General features: G+C 41.6%; 1 protein-coding gene across 5 annotated transcripts in view; it reads right to left on the bottom strand.

The window, feature by feature from the left end:
- Positions 1-23,209, bottom strand: part of LOC107993953 (nucleolysin TIAR) — a 455,817-nt gene that overhangs the window by 260,710 nt on the left and 171,898 nt on the right. For all 5 annotated transcript variants that reach the window (XR_009833413.1, XR_009833414.1, XM_062087124.1 and 2 more), the window contains exon 3: positions 1,975-2,032. Coding sequence is in view for 3 of the 5 variants with exons in the window: in XM_062087124.1 (XP_061943108.1) it covers positions 1,975-2,032 (58 nt within the window). In the remaining 2 variants the exon portion in view is untranslated. The remainder of the gene's footprint in view (positions 1-1,974; positions 2,033-23,209) is intronic.

Genomic DNA, 23,209 nt, shown 5'->3' with positions numbered 1-23,209 from the left:
AATCGGCCTGTAACGCGTAATACAATTTTCCCTATCTCCTTCGTCATATCATATCGTTTATCATATCACCGTTAAACAAACAACACCCTTCCTCCGTCGTTCAAACGAGACCTTTTTAAATTTATACCATAATTATAATATTTCGCGACGTTCCCCTTGCCTTCGAGTTAAAAGGTGTTGACCGCACCTTGCTCGATATATTATTACCGATTATCTTGTCGGGCCGAATCATCCGGAATGATAAGTAAATACCATCCGCTACTACAACCTGCTTGTAATTAGCCAAATGGAACGTGGGCGTATATTTAATTATGATAAGTTTTCCGTGTTAATTGAAAGCAGTTGCCGCTATAATGAAATTTTTCCGCGTGTTTCGTGCACGCACAAAAGACGGGAATTAAACGAGACATGAAATCGTTTTGAACGAACGAATATTCGAAAGAAAAGAGCGGAAACGGAGAACGGAGTTTTCGCGTAAATGGTTATGATCTCGGGGCTCGAAAGAAATATTTTACACCGCCGTACAATCCGCCGTTTAATAGTTTTCAATAACTCGGGAAGAGGAGGGGAAGTAGAAGGATTTGGAACCCGTATCGCGTAATAAAACACGGAGGAATAAAGCAAAGTTATTCGAGAGGGTAACTTCGAACTGTGGTATATATATCGCGCTGAAAGATATCTGGATATTCTGGGCAACGTATTAATTTCTTTTTCTTTTCCTTTTCTTTTCTTTCTTTTTTTTTTTTTCGTAAGCATAGGCAACGAAAATCCATACACGGAAAGGAAGTAGTTACGACGTACTGGTCCACGCTTCCCTCCGAAGGTAGGAGGGAAACGGAGAGCGAAAGAGCTTACCAAGTGACGTACGTTTAATGCCTAACTATCCCTGTACCGGACAGCTCTTATGCGCAGAAATTATAGCACGAATACGTGAAACTGTTACTTCGAGTTCGTACGCCGTAATTTCTCCGATTCATACGGATACCTGTTCTGTGGAATTCCACCTGATAACTCATCCTTTAAATCATTGTTCCAGGGGAAATCGAGACGGATATATTCCTGAGAATAATTACGCTTTGCGACCCCATTTTGATTCCATATATATATATAATTTCGAATTTCGTTTATTCAATGTGATATCCTTGAGTACGAGGTTTTTCAGCTTCTCTCAAGGAAAAACGATGCAAGAAATGCGAGATATACATGTACATGTAATCATTGGAAACCTAATTCCATTTAATTATTTGTAATTAACGTGGAAATAAGGGCGATCTAGAAAAGAAAAAGAAGGCGGGGAGAGGATTTAAGACCAACGATAAGATGTTTAGAGTCCTTTAATAACTTTTGAACTTTGCGGGGCTATAAACGGGTAATTTATATCGCGAATAATTAGCCGCAATATGCAAATTAATTTCTCGATTCTTTGTTCCTTATCCGTGTACGAGGATTATTCATTTACGCGGACGTAATAAAAATGTAAGAATTAAAAATTATTCTATTCGTTTATTTGTAATTCGGGCTGTTTTTGAAACGACCCGTTTCGAAAAGAAAAAAATATTTTTGCTCGGAAAATAATTCACGAGTTTGCTCGACACACGACTATTATGTTAAACGGTGGCTCAAAGAAAACTGATATATCATAACGTAATATCGAGAGTGAATATAACGGTGAAATTGAAATACGCGAGTACATTGTCCGTTCAATAAAGTCTCGATGAATTGAATATCGCGGTAACAAAGAAGGATAAATTATAAGGCCTCTTTGTATTGGCCGCTGGCCAATTGGTTAATAAAATATTTTACATCTTTTAGAAAAAGATTTGCATCGCTTTGATAGAATCGTTTATAATAATCCAACGTTGCTACCACGTTCGATTATAATTTCACAATCATATGTGATCACATTTAAAAATCATACAACCTGATAAAACATATTACCACCAACATAACACCGCAACGTTACGCCATACTTACTGCTGGTGTCTTGCTTTGGTTGGTTTCCCGGAGACGTGGCCCAATTAACTTTCATCTCCTGAAACAATAAATCATCACTGGTTATGCGTATAATAAACAACACAATGTATGAAAAAATATAACGAATTTTCAGAGAAATATATATGGTTGGTATATTTTTGATCGACGGTCGCGAAACATCCACGAGTATAACGCGAATCGCCGGCGTAAAAAGATGGCAGTAAAGTTATTTCGAAGAAACGGAAGGACAAAGAATCGATCGAATTTATACCTCTCTGCCCGGTTAAAACGTTTTAGCTGATAAAGCACTCACGTACTTCCTACCGACAGATTTCTAGATTTTCTCGGAACGAAGGGTAATTTCGTTTATAGATTATCGCCTGTAGTTAACATTCGCTATTTGATTCGGCAAAGGGATGGATGGGCAGTGATCCGGGAGCAGGAATATACGACGGCGAAAAAAGACGACGGAAATAGGACGTGTCGGGTATCGTCGCCTCTTAACGGTCGCCATAAACTAAGATTCTTTATGCATCACGACGTATCCCTCCCCTTCGACGTCCTCGATATTCGATGGATAGTAAAAGTCATTTCGAAGAAACCGCTTGCACGGTGAGGTTCGAAAACGAAAAGTGATTCTCTTTCGTCGTATTCATTCTTCAGATCCTCGATATCTTACAATTTTATGAAGTAACGAGATACATCCGAAATGTGTTTATGTCGAGGGATTACCGATTAGGCTTTATCCTATTATTGATAGGTTGAAGCGTAAAATACACGTAACGTCATTACAAGATGAATGTATATGTCGAAAGGTATATACGATTCATGAAACTATTATTATCATTGTTTTAATTACTCGTCATTAATATACATTTTGTAATCCGGCTAATCCCTTAATATTCCATATATACATGTATGTATATGGATTCGAGATTAGAGTTTCGAAAACAAAACAACTTGTCATAATAAACAAACGATCCATAAGATCCGTAAACAAACAATTATATCGAGTCAACAATTCGATCGATTAACCCTTCCTTTTTTCTTTTTATTACCCTCATTCACTTTCTCTCTTTCTCCCATTCCTTTTCACTCGAAAGTAATAAATCCTGCTCCTCGGCGCCCTACATTTCGATCGATATTCGTGTCGCGTATTGACTCGATCGTTGTATCAATTCACTCGAGTATAAAGTAAATCCCTGGCTATTCGTGGTGTACACGGTGGGAGAATCGCGGTTACGTACGAGTGAATTATTAACAAGAATGCGTCATTGCTCAAGTTCAAAAGATTGGATTTCATCAGCGAGATTCCAAAGTTTTATATACAAACGTTGCTTAGAATTTACGACTGGGATAATTAATCCGGTGGAGGAATATTAAGGGAGTGGAAGAGAGTTCGAATAACAGTCGAACGAGCGTGGATAATCGTAAAGCCTTTTCCACCTTACCACAAACTGTGGACAGACTTAATGGAAAAATGGTGTCATCCGTACGAACGATACGTATCGTACACGCAAATGGCGCCCTCCGTGATATCGAATCGTTACTTTTCATTTTTCTTACCATTACCGTCCTCCCCCCTCTTCTTCTTCCTTTTTCTTTCTTTCTTCTTTTCGAAAATTATCCTCGGCGAATTGAAAAAATTATATCCTCTCCCCGATTATTTATCCGTTCGGAGAGAGGATGTTAATTATCCCGGTATCCGAATTCGGTAATCAAGCGATGATTAAACCGAATTACGAACGAATAATTTGCCCACGTAAGCAAAATACTATCCGGCCGATAAACCGTTTACTTGGATGGATACGAACGCTTTGTTTCCGATTCGTATCGAGTGCGGCGCGTGTTGGAAAATGCTTTATAGGGATGCGTTGGGCGTTGGGAAGAGAAATGAAAAGCCGCAGCTAACCGGTAAAATAAATGCCGTTAATGCCCTTTATTGGAGCACGAATCGGGGCAACGATCCGCGTTTCATTTGCTTTATTAGCCCCGTTACAATCGCGATACAGCGATGCTCAATTGGAAAGAAAACGACAATGGTCGAAACATTCGGGGGGGGAGGGCACCCAACACGATAATTGATGTGTAATGCGACGGGTTTATCGCGCGTTGTTTGTCATTTTTACGCTACGTTTGCGCGAACGGAATTCATTTATAATTCCCAGATCCCAGGGTTCGTGGATGTCTCCTCCAAGAGATTGCGCGCTATCCTCTCTTCCTATCGGTTAAACCATCGATGTATCTTTGCGCGGTGGTATTTCGAAAAAAAGAAATTCGAAATTCGAGAAGACAAGATTTATAAAAATTTTTCTATCGCTCCGGTTATTCGAGATTGTCGATTAGTCGGACATGGATGAATTTCAAAGGTTACGCTATTTACCTTCTTTCGAAGGTTTATTTACCTTCTCCGAAAACTGTGATACTCATCCGTTGATAAATGAAATTCGAAAGAAGGAGCGATCCCTTTGAAAATTCCTTCGCGAGTTACGATTTATTCGGAGGGGGGATGAAAATCTCGGCCTCTTCCTTCCGTCAAAGATAACAAGAAAGAGGAACAAAGGGGGAATTCACTCCTGAATCGTGTCACATCGATGACAAAGACATCCGTAATACAAATTTTCGAAAACAAATGAGCGAAAAAAACACAGGATCCTACACCCATCCATATCGTAACAATTTTCACGCGTGCGTGAACGTAAATATTACGGGGAGGAGGGGTGTATACGAGCGAATATAATATTTATATCGTTCGATCCCGTGGAATGAATATTTCATCTCGATGATTCTGTCGAAAATTATACATAAGTCGATAATCGGATCAAATCGTGTGCATATATACGAGGATGGTGAGCGGAGGATGTTTCATAATCGTGGAACTGCAGGCCAGCTGTTACCCCTCCCCTCCTCCCCATCCCTCCCCACCGATCTAGTCGGGGAAGGGTCGTTTCGAAACTTTTCCCTTCAACAAATGCGAGAAATAATACAACGGCAAACAGAAAGAGAGAGAGAGAGAGAGAGTTGTTTCGTTATCCAAAAGTTTGCATACCTGGTCGCTTACATCTTTCCAGGGAGTTGCAGGTTGCACCAGATGCAACGGGGAAAGAACATGAACAAGTAATGTAACGCGAGGGTACTGCGGCGCGGAAACAGGGAAAGGATAAGGAATAAGTAAGCAAGCGGGTGACTGTGCGAGGGTAGCGAGGCATGCCGGGGTACGTAAGTAAGTTAGGATAGGACGGAGAGGAGAGCCGAAGTGGTCGGCCGGGCCCGCAGTGTGTGTCTGCAGCAATTTGCAACTTTTAATAGTTAGCCCAGACCCTTCCTTCCTTCCTTCCTTCCTTCCTTCTTTCCTTCCTTCCCTCCCCCTCTTTTACAGTTTATAACGCGAGGAAAAACGAACTTCACGCGCCACCAGTTTCGCGCAGGATACGATTTCTCTGCTCAAAGATTGCAGGTAATAAAAGTAAAGCGTGTAACCGTGACCACCGGTCTCGTTAACCGTTATCGGATAACCGAGACGAGAGTGCTCGATATGGAAAGAAATGGGAATGGGCGCGCCATAATGCGAGGCTTAGGCCGCGATAGGGAACCGCGATTACATATTGCGGGCGCGATGGTTAGTCGGGGGGCAACTCGGGCAGAAATTGCAAGGTGCTGCACTTTTGACCTCAGCCGCCCTGTCGGTCCGATATTTATTGTCCTATTATCGTGATTGATACGCGCGGTTGGCCGACCATCGCCCCGCTATCTTTATATATATATATATATATATATATCTAAAGGCGTTTAATGGCGGTAAGATCGGTTTCGGACTTTCGCATGACGAAGGGCGCTTCTCCCGCTTCGTCGTTGTCGTCCGAAATTACGGCCCGATTGCGGCCACCCGTTCCTTCCGTTACTTAGTCTTCCTCTTATTTTTCCAACCACGCCGCCATTAGTCGCAGCGCCACCGCCGACGTTTCTCGCCTGCCGCGGTAATAAGTCACGGAAATGCTATCGTAAGGAATTTACGAGACGCGGGGCTACTTTCCGCCTTGCCCCCTCGACCAGGCTCGCGTCGGCCCTGTCACGGATTTTCTCCGCGTCCACTGTGACGCGCGCCACGGGCACAAGTCGAGCGAAACGAGATAGAAATAGGAAACAGAATTTTTGCGTCGCTGCATTTCAGAAGGGTATTATTTCAGATTTCTAATTAGATTTCTTGAATCACGCTATAGAAATGAAAGACCGAGTATTCTCTTTGTGTATCGCGTGAGAACGGCTGACGAATTTCTTTCTTTCTTCCCTACCTGTGCCACGAGGCGCATAAATTTCACAATTTTCTCCTTGATTCTTAAGATAGACCGGTCGCGAATGATAACGGCTCTCTGTTCCTTCTCCTGGTTTTAAACTGGCGACCTAAATTATTCTAAGTCGCTGAGTTATTGACTACAGCGCGAAAAAAAATTTCTGCCAACTAAGCACGAACGATCCTTCCCATGTAATATATTTTATCGTGTCTATAAAGAGTTTCATCGAACAATATATATATATGCGCAATTTTTTACAGATATTTCCGAATCTCAAGCTGTTGCTATAGAAACGCATTTTTCTTTCTATTTATGTGATATTTGTCACATATACTCAATCCAAAACGATCTAAATCTCGATGCATTAGCGTCGAGATGCATTAGGCTAATACATAATAGAATCCGTAGAATTGTATCGATATGATATAAAAATTTTTTTTATTTCTCATCAATATGCGTAGGTTAATTATGATTTGTAATTTGCAAATGTAATATACATGTAATTTGAATAATAGGAGTAAGGATATATTTCAGATATATTAATCTACTACATCGAAGTAATTAATAGTTTAGAATATTTCAGCTTCCATCTTACATGATTATTCTAAATTTATAAATAAAAATAATTTTTACGATTTTGAATATTCAATTTATAGCGTGTGGTGTCAGACTTGTCAAACGTTCAAAGTGATCCTATCGAAGGATTCTTCATTCAATATCAAATAGTTCGGCGATCATTAATAATCACGAAAGAAATCTCCAATTTCTAAAATTAATTCCAATATTAGTATAACAGAAGTAGCTAAGAATTAAAATCAATTTTTTCCGAATCGTTCATCATGTGTCAGCAGAAAATAATTTTTATCATTTTGAATATTCAAATTATAGCTCTTCTATTACAGTATAACGTAGTATCAGGATTGTGAACAGTGCGAAATGGAAATAATTCAGCGAAGCTTCTTTCTAGCCGTGTGAACCCAGTATCAAATAATTGATTACGCTAAAATTAATCCCAATATTATTACAATACCAGTGTAGAGAAAAAGAATTAAAATCAATTTTTTCCTCCGTTTATTTTCTTACGCACCGACCAAACCATTTATCCAGTTGTACAACTCTCCAATCTTGTTCAAAAAGTTGGTGCTGGAAACTGGCACCGATATTCCACGCACACACATACGTTCTCCGCAACGACGGATTCACGTGCATGCGACGACGGGTTTAAACGATTCTCGACGAGAACGAGAAGGAGAAAAAAGTGTGGAAAGGATAAAAAGCGTTAAGCTGTGTACGACTTGTGAAAACCCTTAAACGCATTGGCTGCCGCGTCCAAACAAAGGGAATTTGCCAACGACCTTCCCCCCTTTTCCTTTCTTTCTTTTACCCCTCCAATCCCACCCAACCAATTACTTCTCTCAAATTTATCAGGAGAAATCTTTTCTTCGAGTGGTTGATAACCCATTCGAGATTTTCAATTTTCCGAGGTAAGCAGATTTCCACCTTCTCCAAATTCCGCTTCGCAATTCCGCTCGGCGTAACCTTTCCGCGCGATCACGAAGGCGGTTGGCGGGGACCGTGATTCTATCCTGTATGGCGGAGGGAAGAAAGGAAGGGGGAATACTTGCGCTCACCAACTTATATGATATACGATTATGCTCTTGTATCTTATTATACGTGTATCGCAGACGCAACCGCGTATTCTGCCCTCGGGCTGAATTTCGTATCAAGAAGGACGAGAAAAAAAACCGTTCCTCGGTTTGTCCTTTCGTGGATTTCGCATTTTATCAAAAGCGAAAACAGAGAAATTCACTGTATACGTACACGCGCATACTCGTATCGTATCGGATCGATCGGAGAAAAAACGAGATTCGTTCCGACGTTATTCGATTTCGAACGCACAAGAGAAATTTATGCTCTCGCCGTACCATCCGTGTGTAATAAGGAAACGAAAACTCGTAGGCAATATATTGATATATCGTGTAAGATATCGTACTTGGAAGAGAGAGAGAGAGAGAACTGATAATAACGATGGAATTGTAGATAAATGGGAAAATGGAAAAATCGGATTCGTGGATTATCGATTGAGTTTCTTTTCAAACTCGATTATTATTAACCGTTCGAATCCGTGTATATTTCACGGTGCTCTTTATCAACTAATGACGGGTGAAACGGCTCGGTGAACACCGATAATATGTTTACCATTGGGGAGGGGATGTCGTCACTGATGTTATTATACCGTGGTCGGACATTTTTACGTTTACGTTTCGAGGGTAATTGGCGTTACACGTACAGGTACAAATGGCTGGTGGATTCGAATGCCTGTCGGCGAACGAACGCGCGATGTAATGATTAATAGAGCCCACTCGAAATTCACTGGCTTCTCTCGTGCCTTTCGCGCGCGCATCGAAAGAGCAACGCGCGAATAACACGCACGGTTGGTAACGCTGCGGTGAACCGTTGTTACGTGCTGCGCGAACTGAAAGGATTCGCAGATTTCTGTTAATATTCGGCATATAAATATCGGCACGCGTCGACACCATCAGCTGTAAACGCGGTGCGAAGAAAACGGGAACGTAAAGAATCGTGACGCCTTTATTAAAAAAAAGAAAAACTTAACGAAGACCGCGCCGAAAGGAACGCTCTTTTCTTCTTCTGTGCTATTTTTCCTTCTATACTATTATCGGTTTTATTTGAAATATCGAAGGAGCAATTACTTGCGATTAGATTGACCGTAATTTATCGGAAAATCCATTCGAATAGCGATTCGCGGGACCGGATACCCGCACGCAGCAAGTACAAGCAGGTTCTCAATCAAGTATGCATCCCGTGTGGCTCGTATCAACCATTGCTTCAATAATACAACATCGATCCTCATAAATCGTTTCCTCCAGACCCACCGTCCTCGTTCCACGCATGTTAAGCGCCCGTCTACCCGACGCAATTTCGAGAATCGTATATAATGTCGCATTAAAATATGCAACGAGGGAACATCGAATAAAATACTCATGGGCGACGAATACAATTATTAAGTATAGCGATTTTGTCCCTCGCCCCCCCCTTTCTCCTCTCCTCTCTCGTCGGAATAGACGAGAAGAGAAATGCTTCCCTCCCCCTTTTCTTTTCTTTTCTTTCTTTCTTTCCTTTCCTCTCTATATTTCGCACGTTTAAACCCGCGTCATTTTCCGCGCTATAGAAGAGATTTAAAATTCCATACCCGTTACAAAGCGTGTCGCGAAAGGGACGAGTGCGTAAGAGTTTTTCGGGGAACGAAAATTTTTCCCTCCTTTCCTTTCGTGAGAAAGGGGCCGAGGAATGAAAATGAAAATTTATAACGGGAAACAAAATTCCGCGGGAGTAGGGGGAAGGGAAAGGAGGAGGAGGAGGAGGAGGAACCAATTGCGAAATTTGAATATTCTATTCGACGCAATGTTCTACGTAAAATGATGCAGCCGAAATGGAGTTGACCCAAAAAGTAAATCACAAGTGAAGAAACTGGTTTATGTAAATCGTTCTTCGATCGTTTCACCGAACTGAATCGCGCGATACACCTCCCTCCCCCTCCTACATTTGAAAATACGCGGAAACGGTGGAATTGTAAAAAAAAAAGGAAAAAAAGGAAAAAGCATCGAAAATGAAAATAAAAATTCGTGATAAAGGGAACGAGGAGGGTGGAGATGAAATATTTCTTTCGCCCGCGAGATGATTCATTTGTCCTTTGTTCCTTCCCAGGACAAGGAAATAAAGTAAAATTAGAGAAAATAGGATATTCCATTCGAGAGAAACGTTTTCAATCGAATTTTTGAACCGTCATCATCGTCACGATCGATCTCCTTCGAAAGGAGATGCCATACGAGAGAGAGAGAGGGAGAGAAACAAACAAAGCAGCGAGAGAAGCGGCGGGAGAATAGAAAGATTGGCAAACACGAGTGAATTATGAGCCGTGCTTGACTGTTCAAAACGCGACCGTAGTTTCCACCGGATTTAATTACAAAAGGAACGCGCAACAGTTAGCTCGCGTGGCTCAAAGGAGAGGGAGTCTCGAATGAGAAACGGGGACAAAAAGCGGGATGAAAAAAAAACCGGGGGCTTAAGAGAATGTAACTGGATGTACGTATACAACACGGGTTCTCAAGTGGAGGCGTTCTCCTCCCCTCTCCCCTCCTCTTTCTTCGAGTGAATTTTTAACGTTTCACCAGGCCGGTGAGCCGCGTGAAACGCAGTTTGCCCATAGTTGAGACGGCAAGGTTCGAGACCAGCGGCGCGGCGCGCATTCCTCGCGGAAAAGCACGTGTGTATCATGAGTGATACACCAAGGTTCACCCAGAGGAGAAACCGGGCCACCGGCTTTACCCCTCTCTCTCCCTCTCTCTCTCTCACTCTATCCTCTTCGTGAACATCCACCCTACAGAATGCGTTCCCTCTTCGAGTGGCTCCTCGTCTCTCGAAACATTCTAAACGCGTGGCCTGCCTCTTCTTTCTCCCCCCTCCCCTTCGTGGACCGACAAGTGCGCCCTCCCTCTCTGAAGTTTGATAATTTCGATAGGTGGTGGAGGGATATCGTCAGGGAAATCGATTTTGTTGTTTGAATTTTAGCGTTATTCCAGGGCTTACCGAACATAATTTCGTGTATTCTTCATACTTCGTGGGACGTTGATCGTATTAAAAAACACGTTTAAAAACGGATCGCGCAACAGATTTTTATTTCTTATTTTAATCGCTCGCGTGATTCGAAAAGTAGAGTATTTTTTTTTTTTTTCAGTTTTTATCTTTTGTTATATTACGCGAATATATTTCCGCGGAACGGAATATTTCCATCGCGGATGTATCGCGTTACATCGATTATTTCGTGTTTTTCGAAATAACGCGATATTTTTAACAAAATTTCAAATTGATTCGTAAAAAAATATATATCCCTTTGAACGTGGATTTTATATATTTTTTACGAGAAATGTTTTTTTATCTCTCTCTCCCTCCCTCTTTCTCTCCTTTTCTTTCCTTTTTTTTTTTTTTAATATTCGAAATAAAATAATCCCATTAAAGTAAGGGACGATATGAAAACCTGGCGATTAATGCATACGAAGTATTTCTCTTTTCGAAATCGACAATATTTTCGTTTCAACTTGGAATTAAAAATTTCAGATGTTTGGATTATACGGGTCATATTCCAAAGCGATTCGAAGCTTCTTCTTCTTTTTTTTTTTTTTATAATCCACGAAGGAATATTTTTTTCGACGAAGGAAGATCAATTTCAATATTTCAGGCCATTAGATATCGTGTCTGAAAAACGTGGAAAAAGGGGGAAAAAACGTAAAACGTATAAATAGTTCAGATAAATCCTGAGATCCCATTGAGCATGAGAGGTATATCGCGTTTACGCTGTTTACATGATTTATCCAACGAACGAGTCTTTGTTACATATTTTATCACTTTACCTGGATCAACGTTTCATCACGCAGGTTGGTTACAAACGGCAACCAGAATGCACCCTTTGTCCCGCCGTAATAAAAAAAAAAAAAAAGAAAAATAGGCAAATATCTCCGTAACATGCAACAAGTTCGAAAAATGATAGGAGAAATACGTTGAGCCGAGATTCTCGAGTACAATAAAAATCAATGTTAAACGGTAGCGCGGTGAAGGTAGTAAGAAGACGAGTAACCTAATGTCTTAAATACATGGAAAGTGCATTTTACTGGGACACGGATTTTCAATTACCCTCTATTATTACATTAATATAATACGCCATCGTATTCATCCTTTCGTGCTCACGAAAAATCTACCAGAATTTTTACAACACAATTTCCTCGCGGCAGATTTAAAAATTCGTCTCGTGAATGAGAAAATTGGAGGAACAATGGTGGAATAATAACAATTTAGAGGAAGCTAAGTGTCCAGTGTGAAGAAATCGGCCGAGTAGTTTATCGAGCAAAGTGCCGTTCCTAGTTACCCGCCAGTATCGCGTCCAATTGGATTTAACGGAGTCTTAATCCTTTCCACGTGTGTCTTTTAAAACTTGGTCGAGTTACGTGGCTCGTAAAGTTACGACAAAAGATATAATTGCGTGTAAAACAGGGCGATTAAATAATCATGTCGCGATACAGAGGTATTAAACTCCGTTGAGGAAATATGATCCTTCCACGTTGAATCTGTAACGCTGATTATTTAGCGTGATAAAAAGCGATTTGATCGGGAGTTGGATCGCGTGTAAACGGAGCTGGTCGTCTTAATTCTAGAAAAAGAATTCCAAGACGAGCATTCGAACGAATTTGGAAATTCCTCGGGAGGAATCTTCGTTCAAAACTCGAGCGAATCGAAACGAATCACGGTCTTGAGCGATAGATCGGACTGCTCGGTGGAATTTCGCAACGAAAGAGGATGGCTAATCGTACGATCACATTTCCCAAAACCGTCAGAATTGGTTTTTGGATTCGTAGCGGAGATCGTAATGATAACGTGAACGAGATTTTAATGTGATACGATTAAAAATAGTCACGAAAGTTTCCTTGCACTTTTTATCGTTATTTCGAGGTGGATTACTCGTTGAAACGTAAATAAAGGATGTAAAATGATATTATAAAAGACAAGAAATATTTAGAATCGTATTTTTAATACTTTAAAGCTTATGGAACGATTCGATTTCATTTAAGAAACGTTATTCGCAAATATACGATTAAAATAATAATACGCGTTTAAAAAAAATTAACCGACTATAACAAGAGACAAAAGAGAAGAACTTAAAAAAATATCCTTGCGTATGTAAAGTTTAACAATGATTCGGAATGAGAAACGTGAAACACGATGGACGGCGTGGATGACTTTCTTTGTTTCCTCCATCTTCCCTTTCTGCTCGTCCTCTTCTTCGACGAGAGGCACTTTCCCTCTCTTTCTCACTCTTTGTCTCTCTTTGTTCGAGCGGCAGTGTCGAGAACGAAAGGTGGCGAATACTTGGATCTACCGAAGTCAAACGTTGAATACTTCCGTCGATATTTAAATTCCGCATCGAAAGGCGGCAGACGAAAGGAACGAATGCGACGAACGAGAAGGGCGAAACCGAAGCACACGGGTCACGAACGTTGCTTCCCTGACTTTGATCCTTCGTAGTAATTACATTCTTTCAGTTCGAAGGCGAACCGAAGAGAGCGTCGTCGCCGCGTTTCCGGCAATCGCACACTCCCCCTCTCCCTGCGCCCAAAATCTCTTTTCCTTCCCCGGATTTCCCTTCTCTTCGCGTCGCTTTCTTTTATATTTTTCTTTTATAGAATATTCTTTTTAATAAAGATCTTGATCGTCGAATTAAGCTGGCTCGAAATTTTTAATATTCTATTTTTTATTTCTTTCTTTCTTTCTTTCTTTCTTTTTTTTAATTAAAAGACGCGAGGCAAAATAAAAACGACAAAGTTTATAACCAACCTTATTATTTTCACGATTAATCGTAGATGGACGAGTAACGAGAACAAATTTGCCTTCGTAATTACGTGATTTGTAACGGTTACGTTACTGTCAACGCCGTCCATTTCGTTATCAAAAACGGGTAGCGTACCGTTTAAACCGATAAAAGATAATTCGCACAATATCGTTTCATAATAACTTATCGGTCGAAAGCATAATTGCTACATTACAAACATTTACAAACAGTTACACAACTGCGGGGCGGACATTTTCTATTTACGTTTGTGTCGCGTTGTGCCCATATCCGATGCGATTAATTAACTCTCATAATTCTGTTGAGAAATCGAAAATACGGTTTAAATTCATTTAAATTAATTTACACAATCCAGGCATTACGCGATGATTCGAATAATTAAATACGCAGATAGGGTATCCTTCCAACACGTAGAAATTTCTCGGCTTGACAATTATTCGCGTCGAGTTCAATAACGAAAGCAGCTCGTGGAAATTTTCGATCGAATCGAAAATTGGAAATCGAAGATCTGAGCTAAGACACAACGGGACGTGATACGTGGATGAGGGGTAAAAAATTGAATCAAACACGACCGCCGTGGAAAGTTTGAGAGCTTTCAGGGAGGAGCGTCCGGTAAACAAGAAACCTGGTATGTCCCAAAGGACTCTCTTTGACATTCTAGCCAGTGAGTGCCTTCCGCGCACTCGCCATCCCGTGTGAATTCGTCGTTCACGCGAAATAGAATGTCCTCCTCGCCAAATTATCTCGATTAGATACGATAATTCAAACCATCTTTCGACCAGTTGTAAAAAAAGTAGAACTTCAATCGGACTAAAATCAAATTTCACCAATGCACCGTGAAACGAATAATATAGAGAGCATCCATATTCGTATCGAAACGTGGATTAAAGTTTACGATAACGACGCCATTACGTATCATCCAGTGGCACGATCTCGAAAATTTCCTCCAATGTTTCGAAGGGAACATTTCGCGCGAGGAGCACGAACACGGAGAATCACTTTCGATAGAATTCGATCCACCTTGAAATCGCGGATTACGATTTTTACCACCCCGCCGATGATACCACGCGTTCCGTGCACGTTTGACGTTGGAACGAGCGTGGCGCGAAGCGGAAGTGGAAGACGACGTGGCTTCCCTCTCTCTATCTCTGTCTGGGCAGGGCCCATTCTTCCACGGGAGGAAAAATTTCCATGGCAAAGTGTAAGGGAGGAGGGCGGTGGAAGGTGGAGAGGCTGGTGGAGAAAGGGAGGGAAGCGAGGGAGTAGTAGTATCTCGGGCAGACTCGTATGAAAGTTTAAACCGATGTTTTACGATGGCTTTTTGTTTCGCGTGTTTTATTGAGCAGAGGGCGGATATTCACGTCAATCTCGCTCTCTCGCAATCCGCGAGAACCGGTCGAGAACCCTCCCTCTCCTCCCACGAGCAGCCACCCTGCTACACCCTTTTCTTCCTCGCCTCTTTCTTCTTCCTCTGCTATTCCCTCTGAATCTTTGCCCCACCACCATTTTTCATAAAACTTTCAGCGCAACCAGCCGGTCTAGGAGGGAAGGGGAGGGGAAGGAGATGGGTGCACACGCGAGGCAGCCAGATCCGAGAAGGAGGGAACCCTTTTTACAGGGTTATGGATTAAAGAAGCGTGTCCTTTCTGTAGAATGCGAAAGATTGTTTCACGCGAACAGGAATACAGGCCATGTCGTTCTGATTACGCGTCGCACAAAGAGAGGAAGCACCTTGCTTTTTTTTTCTTTTCCTTCTTCTTTTTTTTTTCACGGTCGAGATATTCCACGATATACGTATACGATATATATATATAGCCCTCCTCCTCCCACAAAAGTTGAAATTTTTATTCTTCTTGTCGTCGTCATCGTCGAGGCTACGCTGTTCGAATCGGGAGAAAAAAATGTTGAATCTCATCGCGCCAGACTTCGTTTAAACCCTCGTTCCGTAACGTGGTATAAACTTTACGCGAGGTTTACGAGGTTAACGCGCAAAGGTAAATAAAGAGGAGAAAGAGAGAGAGAGAGAGAGAGAGAATGGAGAATGTAAAATAAAATGTGGCTCCCTTTGTTCGAAATAATTATTCGGACAACCTGAATACTGGCAACCGAGTTTAGTATCGGTGTTTGTAACATGGATAAAACTTTTCCAGTTTTTAGAAAAGTATGCACGTGAAAAACGTACGTGGAGAAAAAGATGTTGGTTGATTCGTTGAACGAACAAAAAGAACTGGAAGGATTTCGTTCCGTTTCGTTTTGTATTATTTGAACGTATTTTGTTTAAAAAAGAAAACGGAAAAATAAACGAGCGAACGGTATCCATCAAATTTTCATTCGTGATACAATTTATTCCAAAAAAAAAAAGGAGAAGAAAAACGACCGGAGAAAATTAAAAAGAAAAAAAAAAAAGAAAATCGGTCGGATATCGAGCGAGTTTCTCGGTAATCGAAGCGAGTCATCTCATTATCAAAGTGGTCGTCATTTGCATCGCTATTTATTTAGGGGACTCGAGTGAATCTTTCTCGAGTCCGTATCCGGGACAAAGACCGGCGGAAAGAACTATTATTCGATAACCGAGTAGGAGGCGGAGTCCGTTCTTTGTCCGCTCGAGACAAAAGAAGTCTATCTCTAATCCCACGGGATGTTTCTTAACTAGAGGAGGCAAATGAAGAAGATAATGTCCCAGGAAGGAACGGTAGTACCTTCCTTTCGAGGTTTTGACCTCGGTGAACGAAAGCCCCGCGGGGTCTTTGTCTGCAAAATTAAATGATAAAAACACGTCGTACTTCCGCATCGCCTCCTACTCTACGCCCCCTTCCCCTATTCACCTTATTCCTGTTGCATCGTCTCTCAACGTCCCTCTCCCCCTTATTCCCCGTTGTCCCCGTTTTAATAAGAGATTTCGTCGAAACACCGCCGAGGACCTCGTCGCCTCGTCCTTTTGCAGGATGATACTTTTCCTCGCGCCGTGATATCGGCTCATTTTTTATACGAAACTTGAATAACACTTTCTATGCACGTACAAAGACTGGGCCGAAACTTCGAAGTAAACGTATACATATATATATATCTTCCTTTCCGAGAAATTTTCCTGTGCGTTGCGTTTGCGTCGAGATGAATTTTTGGAATTTTTTTTTCTTTCTTTTTTTCAACTCGCTTTCAACATTCGACGGTTCAAGCATTTCTTGTCGCGAGTATAGTAATTTAGGTTAGGAGGGAAGAAATTCGAGAAGTGGAGAAATTTTAAAAAGTGGGAGGAGAAATTTTGCAGGTAGATACGAGTAATATTTACAAGTATTTTTAATTTCATTTTCTAAGTTTTTTGTAAGGTTGGTGTTAGCTCGGCGCAACGTAAACATGCAGATTATATTTTAATAACACGGGGGACTGTGTGTACAGATCAGAAAATTAAATTAAATTTACGTTTAATACGAAACGTTACGAAACTCGGATACACACATATACGAGTAACGAGGATTTCTTCGCGTACCAAAAATTGTTTTGCTTCCTTATAGTTTTATTAAAACGGTTAAATACGTGAAATGTACAGTGGTTAACTATATTATAGAAAAAATATTTTACAAATATAGCTAAATGTACGCTCCAACTATTTTGCTCGCGCCTGCAATTTTCGTGTTGTTGAAATTAAAACATGTAAAATCTAGAATTTCATTGTTCCGTGCTAAATTTGATCTCAAAAATATTCACTACAACTGTCTTTGAAACGTAAAATATTACGATAATACATACATATATATACATATTTTTAAAAAACATTCGATCGATGTTACGTTCATTTAAAACATCACTCGTAAAATTAATTATTAAATTTCTATTCGACAGAGATCCCACAATTTCCTCCCTTCCCTTTATTTATCAATTATTATTCCCATCTCGCTCATATACCCGGATCCATAATTCATTCAATGAACGAGTTTCGAAACACCTTCGGTTACCCTGATTTTTCTCGAAACTCTTTTATCGACGCTAAAGAAAGTACACGCGTACACGCATTGGAAAATGTTCGAGATCGGATGCCATGCATATGCATGGCTCACTAGATAAAACGAGCGCGCGTGCGTGTGTACACGATCGTTTAGCGGGGCACAAAAAAATTGAATTTAAGGCCACCGTAAATTTACATGCCGATCAGGTGGGCGGTTTACCAAAGCGCGATAAAAATAAAATTCTCCCTCGGTGGTTAAATAGTTCGCGGTGGTTTATGCAAATTCGAGAGAATCGTTCGGTGTCGGGAAAGAATTTTCCAATTTCTCGATTCCTCTGCACGTGTAGTTTAGCGAGATGCTATCGATCCGTTGGAAGGGGAGGGAGGTAAGGAAGGAAGGTGATTAATGAGAAATTAGCGGGAGATCGATGAAAGATTATTAAATGGAAGGTTAATGGGGAATACGCAGAGATGAAAAGAAAGGATAATCGTCGATATTATCGTACGTCTGGCCATACACGTACATCTTCCCCTCGAGGGAACATTCGTTCCTTGTTCAACCCTCGTTCGTTTCCTTAGTAGTCCTCCTCCTCGTTCGTTTCCATCATCTCATTAACCGTCCCTTGCATCAAGTACGCGCACGTGATCGTGTCCTTTGATCCCTCTCCTCCCTTTCCCATCCCTTCCTTTGAGTTACATTTGTTTTACATTTGTGCACACTGTGTATCGGCTGTGTTTCAATCGATGCTGCCGGATGGGGGCAACGGATGAAAAAAAAAAACGAAGAAAAGGATAGCCGACAAAGAGAAAAGACACAGGTAGTACGGAGATAATAATTCTTTTTATTCTTCAGGGAGGGGGAGTGGATTGAAACGATAATTAACGCGAAAATAAGGAAAATAATATGGAATATTTAATAAAGTAACGTTGCGTGTAAATATTTTTTGTCTCTTTGGTCTTTCTTGTTTTGTTCCTAGGGAAAAAAAAAAAGAAAGAAAAGAGAAGAGAAGGAAAACGTTTGCAACAGAAACAACTTACTTGCGTTTCGTCAAGTTTTAAAACGTAGGATATTTTCGTTTCGTGTTATTTTCTCCTTTTCTTTTTTAATTTTTTTGTTTTTTCTTCAATCCAGAGGTAAACGCAATTACGGCCGATCGTACGACTCTTTTATATTTGTTCAATAAAGCAAACAAACAACGGGAACGTAAATATATTTATTTGGGCATTATATTATAGTATATATATATATCTCGATAATCGTTTTGCAAACACTGTTTTAAAAATAACGCGTTATACGATAATAAACGGTTAAACATACGAATAACAAACTAACAAAAATCACGCTTCGATTGAAATTCGGATAACTCGGACGACTCTTTTTGATCTCTAAGCAAGATCTCCGAGTTGCAATGATCGAGGTATAAAAGTTTTGATAGGTAATTAGACAGAGAGGAGAGGAGAATGGAGATATGGTCGGGAAACTGCGTTTTCCTTTTTATAGGAAATTTAAAATCTCGGTTAATGCGTTAATTCTTACTTCTACGACGGCCGAATTTAAATGTTAATTTACACGACGGCCTCGCGAAATATTTGCTTCTATTCGCCACCGTAACGAACGCGTCTTCCGCTAATGAAATCAGTCATAAAAGAAGCGGACATAAATAACGTCCATGAAATTGGATGCTTCGCGGTGTAATCAGAGTTACGGAAAATTCAGCAAGGCGAAAAGGGGGAGAGCGGGGGAGGGATGGGGCGGCGAGAGGGGACGTCGGAAGGGGGCCGGTTTATTTCCTGCAAAGTATTCCATCTGTGAAGCGAATTTTGTAACGTATCGAGAGTTTAGTCTTTTTATCCCATTGACGAAAAGTAATTTGTCGCTCCGTTCTTGCGTGACAGGTCGAAAAATTAATTCCCTTCTCCCTCCCCTCCACCACGTTCCGCCACGCTGAAGTAATACATTTTCCTTTATTCTTTTTTTTTTTTTTTCAATCTTTGCCCCCTATCCGACGAATCTTTTTAAAAACACCGCGCTCTGACGGTTGATCGAAAAAATCGGGGCCCCACAAAGACGAAGGGAATTCGGTTAATGCGGAAAATTAATAAACCTTCGGATTCGGTTCAACCTCGGATATCTACGTTGTATAATAATTGCCATTCCCCCCGACTGGGATTTGACGCAGTTTCGTTGAATTTTGAAACGATAACCATCACGAATAATATCACGAAGCTCCGTGTACACGTGCGTTTAGTTTTTCGTTTAAATCTCTCGTAACTCGGGAAACGAAACGCGAATAATGAATGAACGAACGAACGAATGAATGAATAAATAAATAAAATAAATTCGCGGGTGTCTTTTTATCTACGAATTACGATTTATTCGTTTCATTACGATTTTAAATGGCGAAAGTGATAGAAATTATTCGTGAGTAAATAATTTCACTTTTTACGCGTTCTTTGCGCGAAAAAAAAAGATACACGAGAGAGCAGCGTTTGGAGAAATTAAAACGAACGGAACTTCATAGATTCGGATCGGTCTAAATGGTCGAAACGAAGGGGGAAAGTTACAGCATCAGGATGTAACGTCCATCGTTTTATCGCGTAATTTAAATTTTCCTGCATTCTCATTGTCGAAACGCGCAATATTTGTTACGCGCACACGAGCACACACGGGGTGTCTAGACGGTGGCGCGCGCGCGCGCGTGTGTGTGTGTGCGAACGAATGTCTATTCCGATAATTTTATGCTATTTTATGAGGGATTCTTGCACATAAATTTTATACGTTCATCCGCATAGCATGAGGACAGAATTATGAGCATCGCGTGCATTATTATATCGAACGACTCCGTGTACGCAACGAGTACGTGCCTATCTCCGGGTAAGTTTCGTAGAGAAAAAAGAAAAATAGGAAAAAAATAGAAAAAAAGGAAAGAAAAATATGGCGAAAGTTATTGCATTCGATTTTCTCCCGTCCGGAGTCTTTGATGTATTTCCACGTCGTTCCGTGATCGATTACCGCCGGAATAACAATGATCGGTGTATTATTTTAATCAAGGTGCGCACATATCCGTTTAAAACGTCGCTTCCTGTGCCAAATTTATAATTTTTTCGTTGTCACCGCGAGGTAACAGGTATTTGTTACGCCAGATATACCAACAATATTATAAAATTGAAAATCACGAAAACGTTTATGATAATAAAATAAGCAGAAGGTTCTGGATCGTGTATAATCTACATTTGCAATTGATTAAAAATTTCGCGTGTGTTTCTAAGTAATATCCTATCCCAAATTTCAATTCTAACGAGGAGTTTAACTTTAACATTTTCCAGGGATGATTAAACCCTAAAAACTTTAATCGAATCGGAGAAGAAAGAGAGAAATTTTCCAAAAGAATTCCTATACGAAACAAAATCGTTGTTCAACTCTCCAATCATTTCCCCGTCTCGAGTTCATCATCAAAGGTTGCATAAAAAATAAACGGAAGCTAGAAGAGAGTGCACGAGCGATGAAAACAGAGCGGCGAAAACAACAACGGGAGCGAAAGGATGAAGAAGGACACGGGCGAGCGAACGATAAACTAGAAAGAGAGAGATAGGGGGACGCATAGTTCGAGCGGAAACAAAGCTTAGCGTGCGTAGAAAGGCTCGTGGTCGCACGCTTCCGCTTCTGGCCAGGAACGAAAAGAGTTTGGACGTGGCAGCGTGGCGGCCAGGAAAGCGCGTTTTTCCGCGGGGTTAACCGATTGGTCCACCTTGGAGGCTGCGCATCCGGCCAAGTTTGATATTGGCCAGCGCGGTGGAAGACAAGCGAACCCTTGTGCCTTGCCATTGGCAAGGGGCGGAGCCAGAGCTAAAGCTTTCGCGAAACCTCTTTCTCCCTCTCTGTCTGAACCCGTAACACTGCTCACCTGCTCCCTCAACCACTCACTCGCTCCCTCCCTGTCCACGCTCCTTCTTTTCCCTCTATCCTCGTTTCCACCCTCCACCCTCCCACGCGGATTCCGCCGCACGAGCGGAACCTTGGCTGCTTGGCGGCGGCGAGGCCTTCGCGCAATTTGGGTCACAATACCTAGCCAGTTTCTTCTCTTTTTTTCCTTTTTCCTTCTCCTTCCTTTTCTTTTTTTTTTTTTGTTTTTATTCCTTCCCTTTTAAGAAGATCTCGCAGGCCCCAGAATCAGCCAATCTTAATCCTCCCCTCTCCCGCCTCCTTCCACGCTCACGTGCAACCCACGACGCATCGAATAACCTTCTCGACCAATCCTCTGCAACGATGGAACGAAACTATGGTCGGGACTATGGATATACGGTGGATATACGGGTGCAACCGAGGGAAAACGATTCTCGTGTTCGAACGAACCTTGTTTTTTCCATTATTTTTCCCCCCCCTTACCGACAGTGTCCCGGATATCCGATCCATCGGATGTTCAGCTGCAATAATAACTCGAACGGTTGGCGATATCCGCAAGATTGGAAACGCTGGACCGCGTATTCCTCGAGGGTACCGAGTGCGTGGAGGGAGAGGGAGTGGGGGAGGATGGGGAAAAAAAGTAATTCGGACAGGGGGATGGAAAAGGAAGGGGAGGAATCGGGGATTGGTGGCGAGCAGTAGGGAGTCTGCATGGGCAGATTCTGCCGGAGGTTGTTAATAAATATATTAGCAGCCGTGCTCTACCTCGAAACGAGCCCACCCGGCTTCCCCCTGGGGGGTGAGATTTTAGCTTCCGACACCGCAAAGTATGCTTAAGATAATCAAGCTTGTCAATAATGGAAGCCAGAAGAGGGTAAACAAGCGAACGTACCCCCGCAGCAATCTTGCACCCGCGCTTTCTTCGACATTCTTCAACCCCCTTCCCTTTCGCCAAGAAAAGAAACAATTGCATTCCAACCCTCCGTGTATGCAAGTACACATGCAATATCCGTGTGTATGTTCTTTCCAATGTAACGGGTTGTCGTGAAAAATGAATCGTTAACACCTCATCAAATACCCAAACGGTGAAATTTCTTGGCGAAAGAAGACAATGTCGAGAGAATACGTAGCAACAGTAGTAAGTAGTAGTGGAAGATGACCCCAATTCGTAGAAGAAGAAGAAGAAGAGGAACCGAGTTCGCGAACCTTAACCGTTGATTCGAGAATTCTATTCGTCCCTTCGGTCTAACCTTCCTCTGTTTCCCTTAATTCCTCATCGCGATCCTCTCAACCGCGTAAAAAGAAGGAAAGAAAGAAAGGAAGAGAGAGAGAAAGAGAGCAGCTTAATTTTGATTCACCGGCAATTCGTGTTCCTTCGGAGGGCGCATATTTTATTCACTTCGAAGCGGCGAACTTTCGTGTCGTGGCTTCTAAATTTTCAGAGAGAGAGAGAGAGAGAGGCGAGAAAGATGCGCAGGTCGACGACGGGTCGCTCATTAATTTCTAATGAAAGAGCACAGCGTCCCGCGAACGACGACGACGAGGACGAGGACGATTAACAAACCACGTCCCGTTGTAGTTTCTAAATCGAGGTAATCAAATTCGGCTCACGTGACGGCTGCTTATCGGAGGGAAACTTCCACGGGAATAAAGATGGCGCCCCGTTCCTTCGTCAA

The sequence above is a fragment of the Apis cerana genome, linkage group LG1 (assembly GCF_029169275.1).
Source record: "Apis cerana isolate GH-2021 linkage group LG1, AcerK_1.0, whole genome shotgun sequence".
NCBI classification, from domain to species: domain Eukaryota; kingdom Metazoa; phylum Arthropoda; class Insecta; order Hymenoptera; family Apidae; genus Apis; species Apis cerana.
The sequence above is the reverse complement of the archived record's forward strand: the minus strand, read 5'-3'. Positions and strand labels throughout refer to the sequence as shown.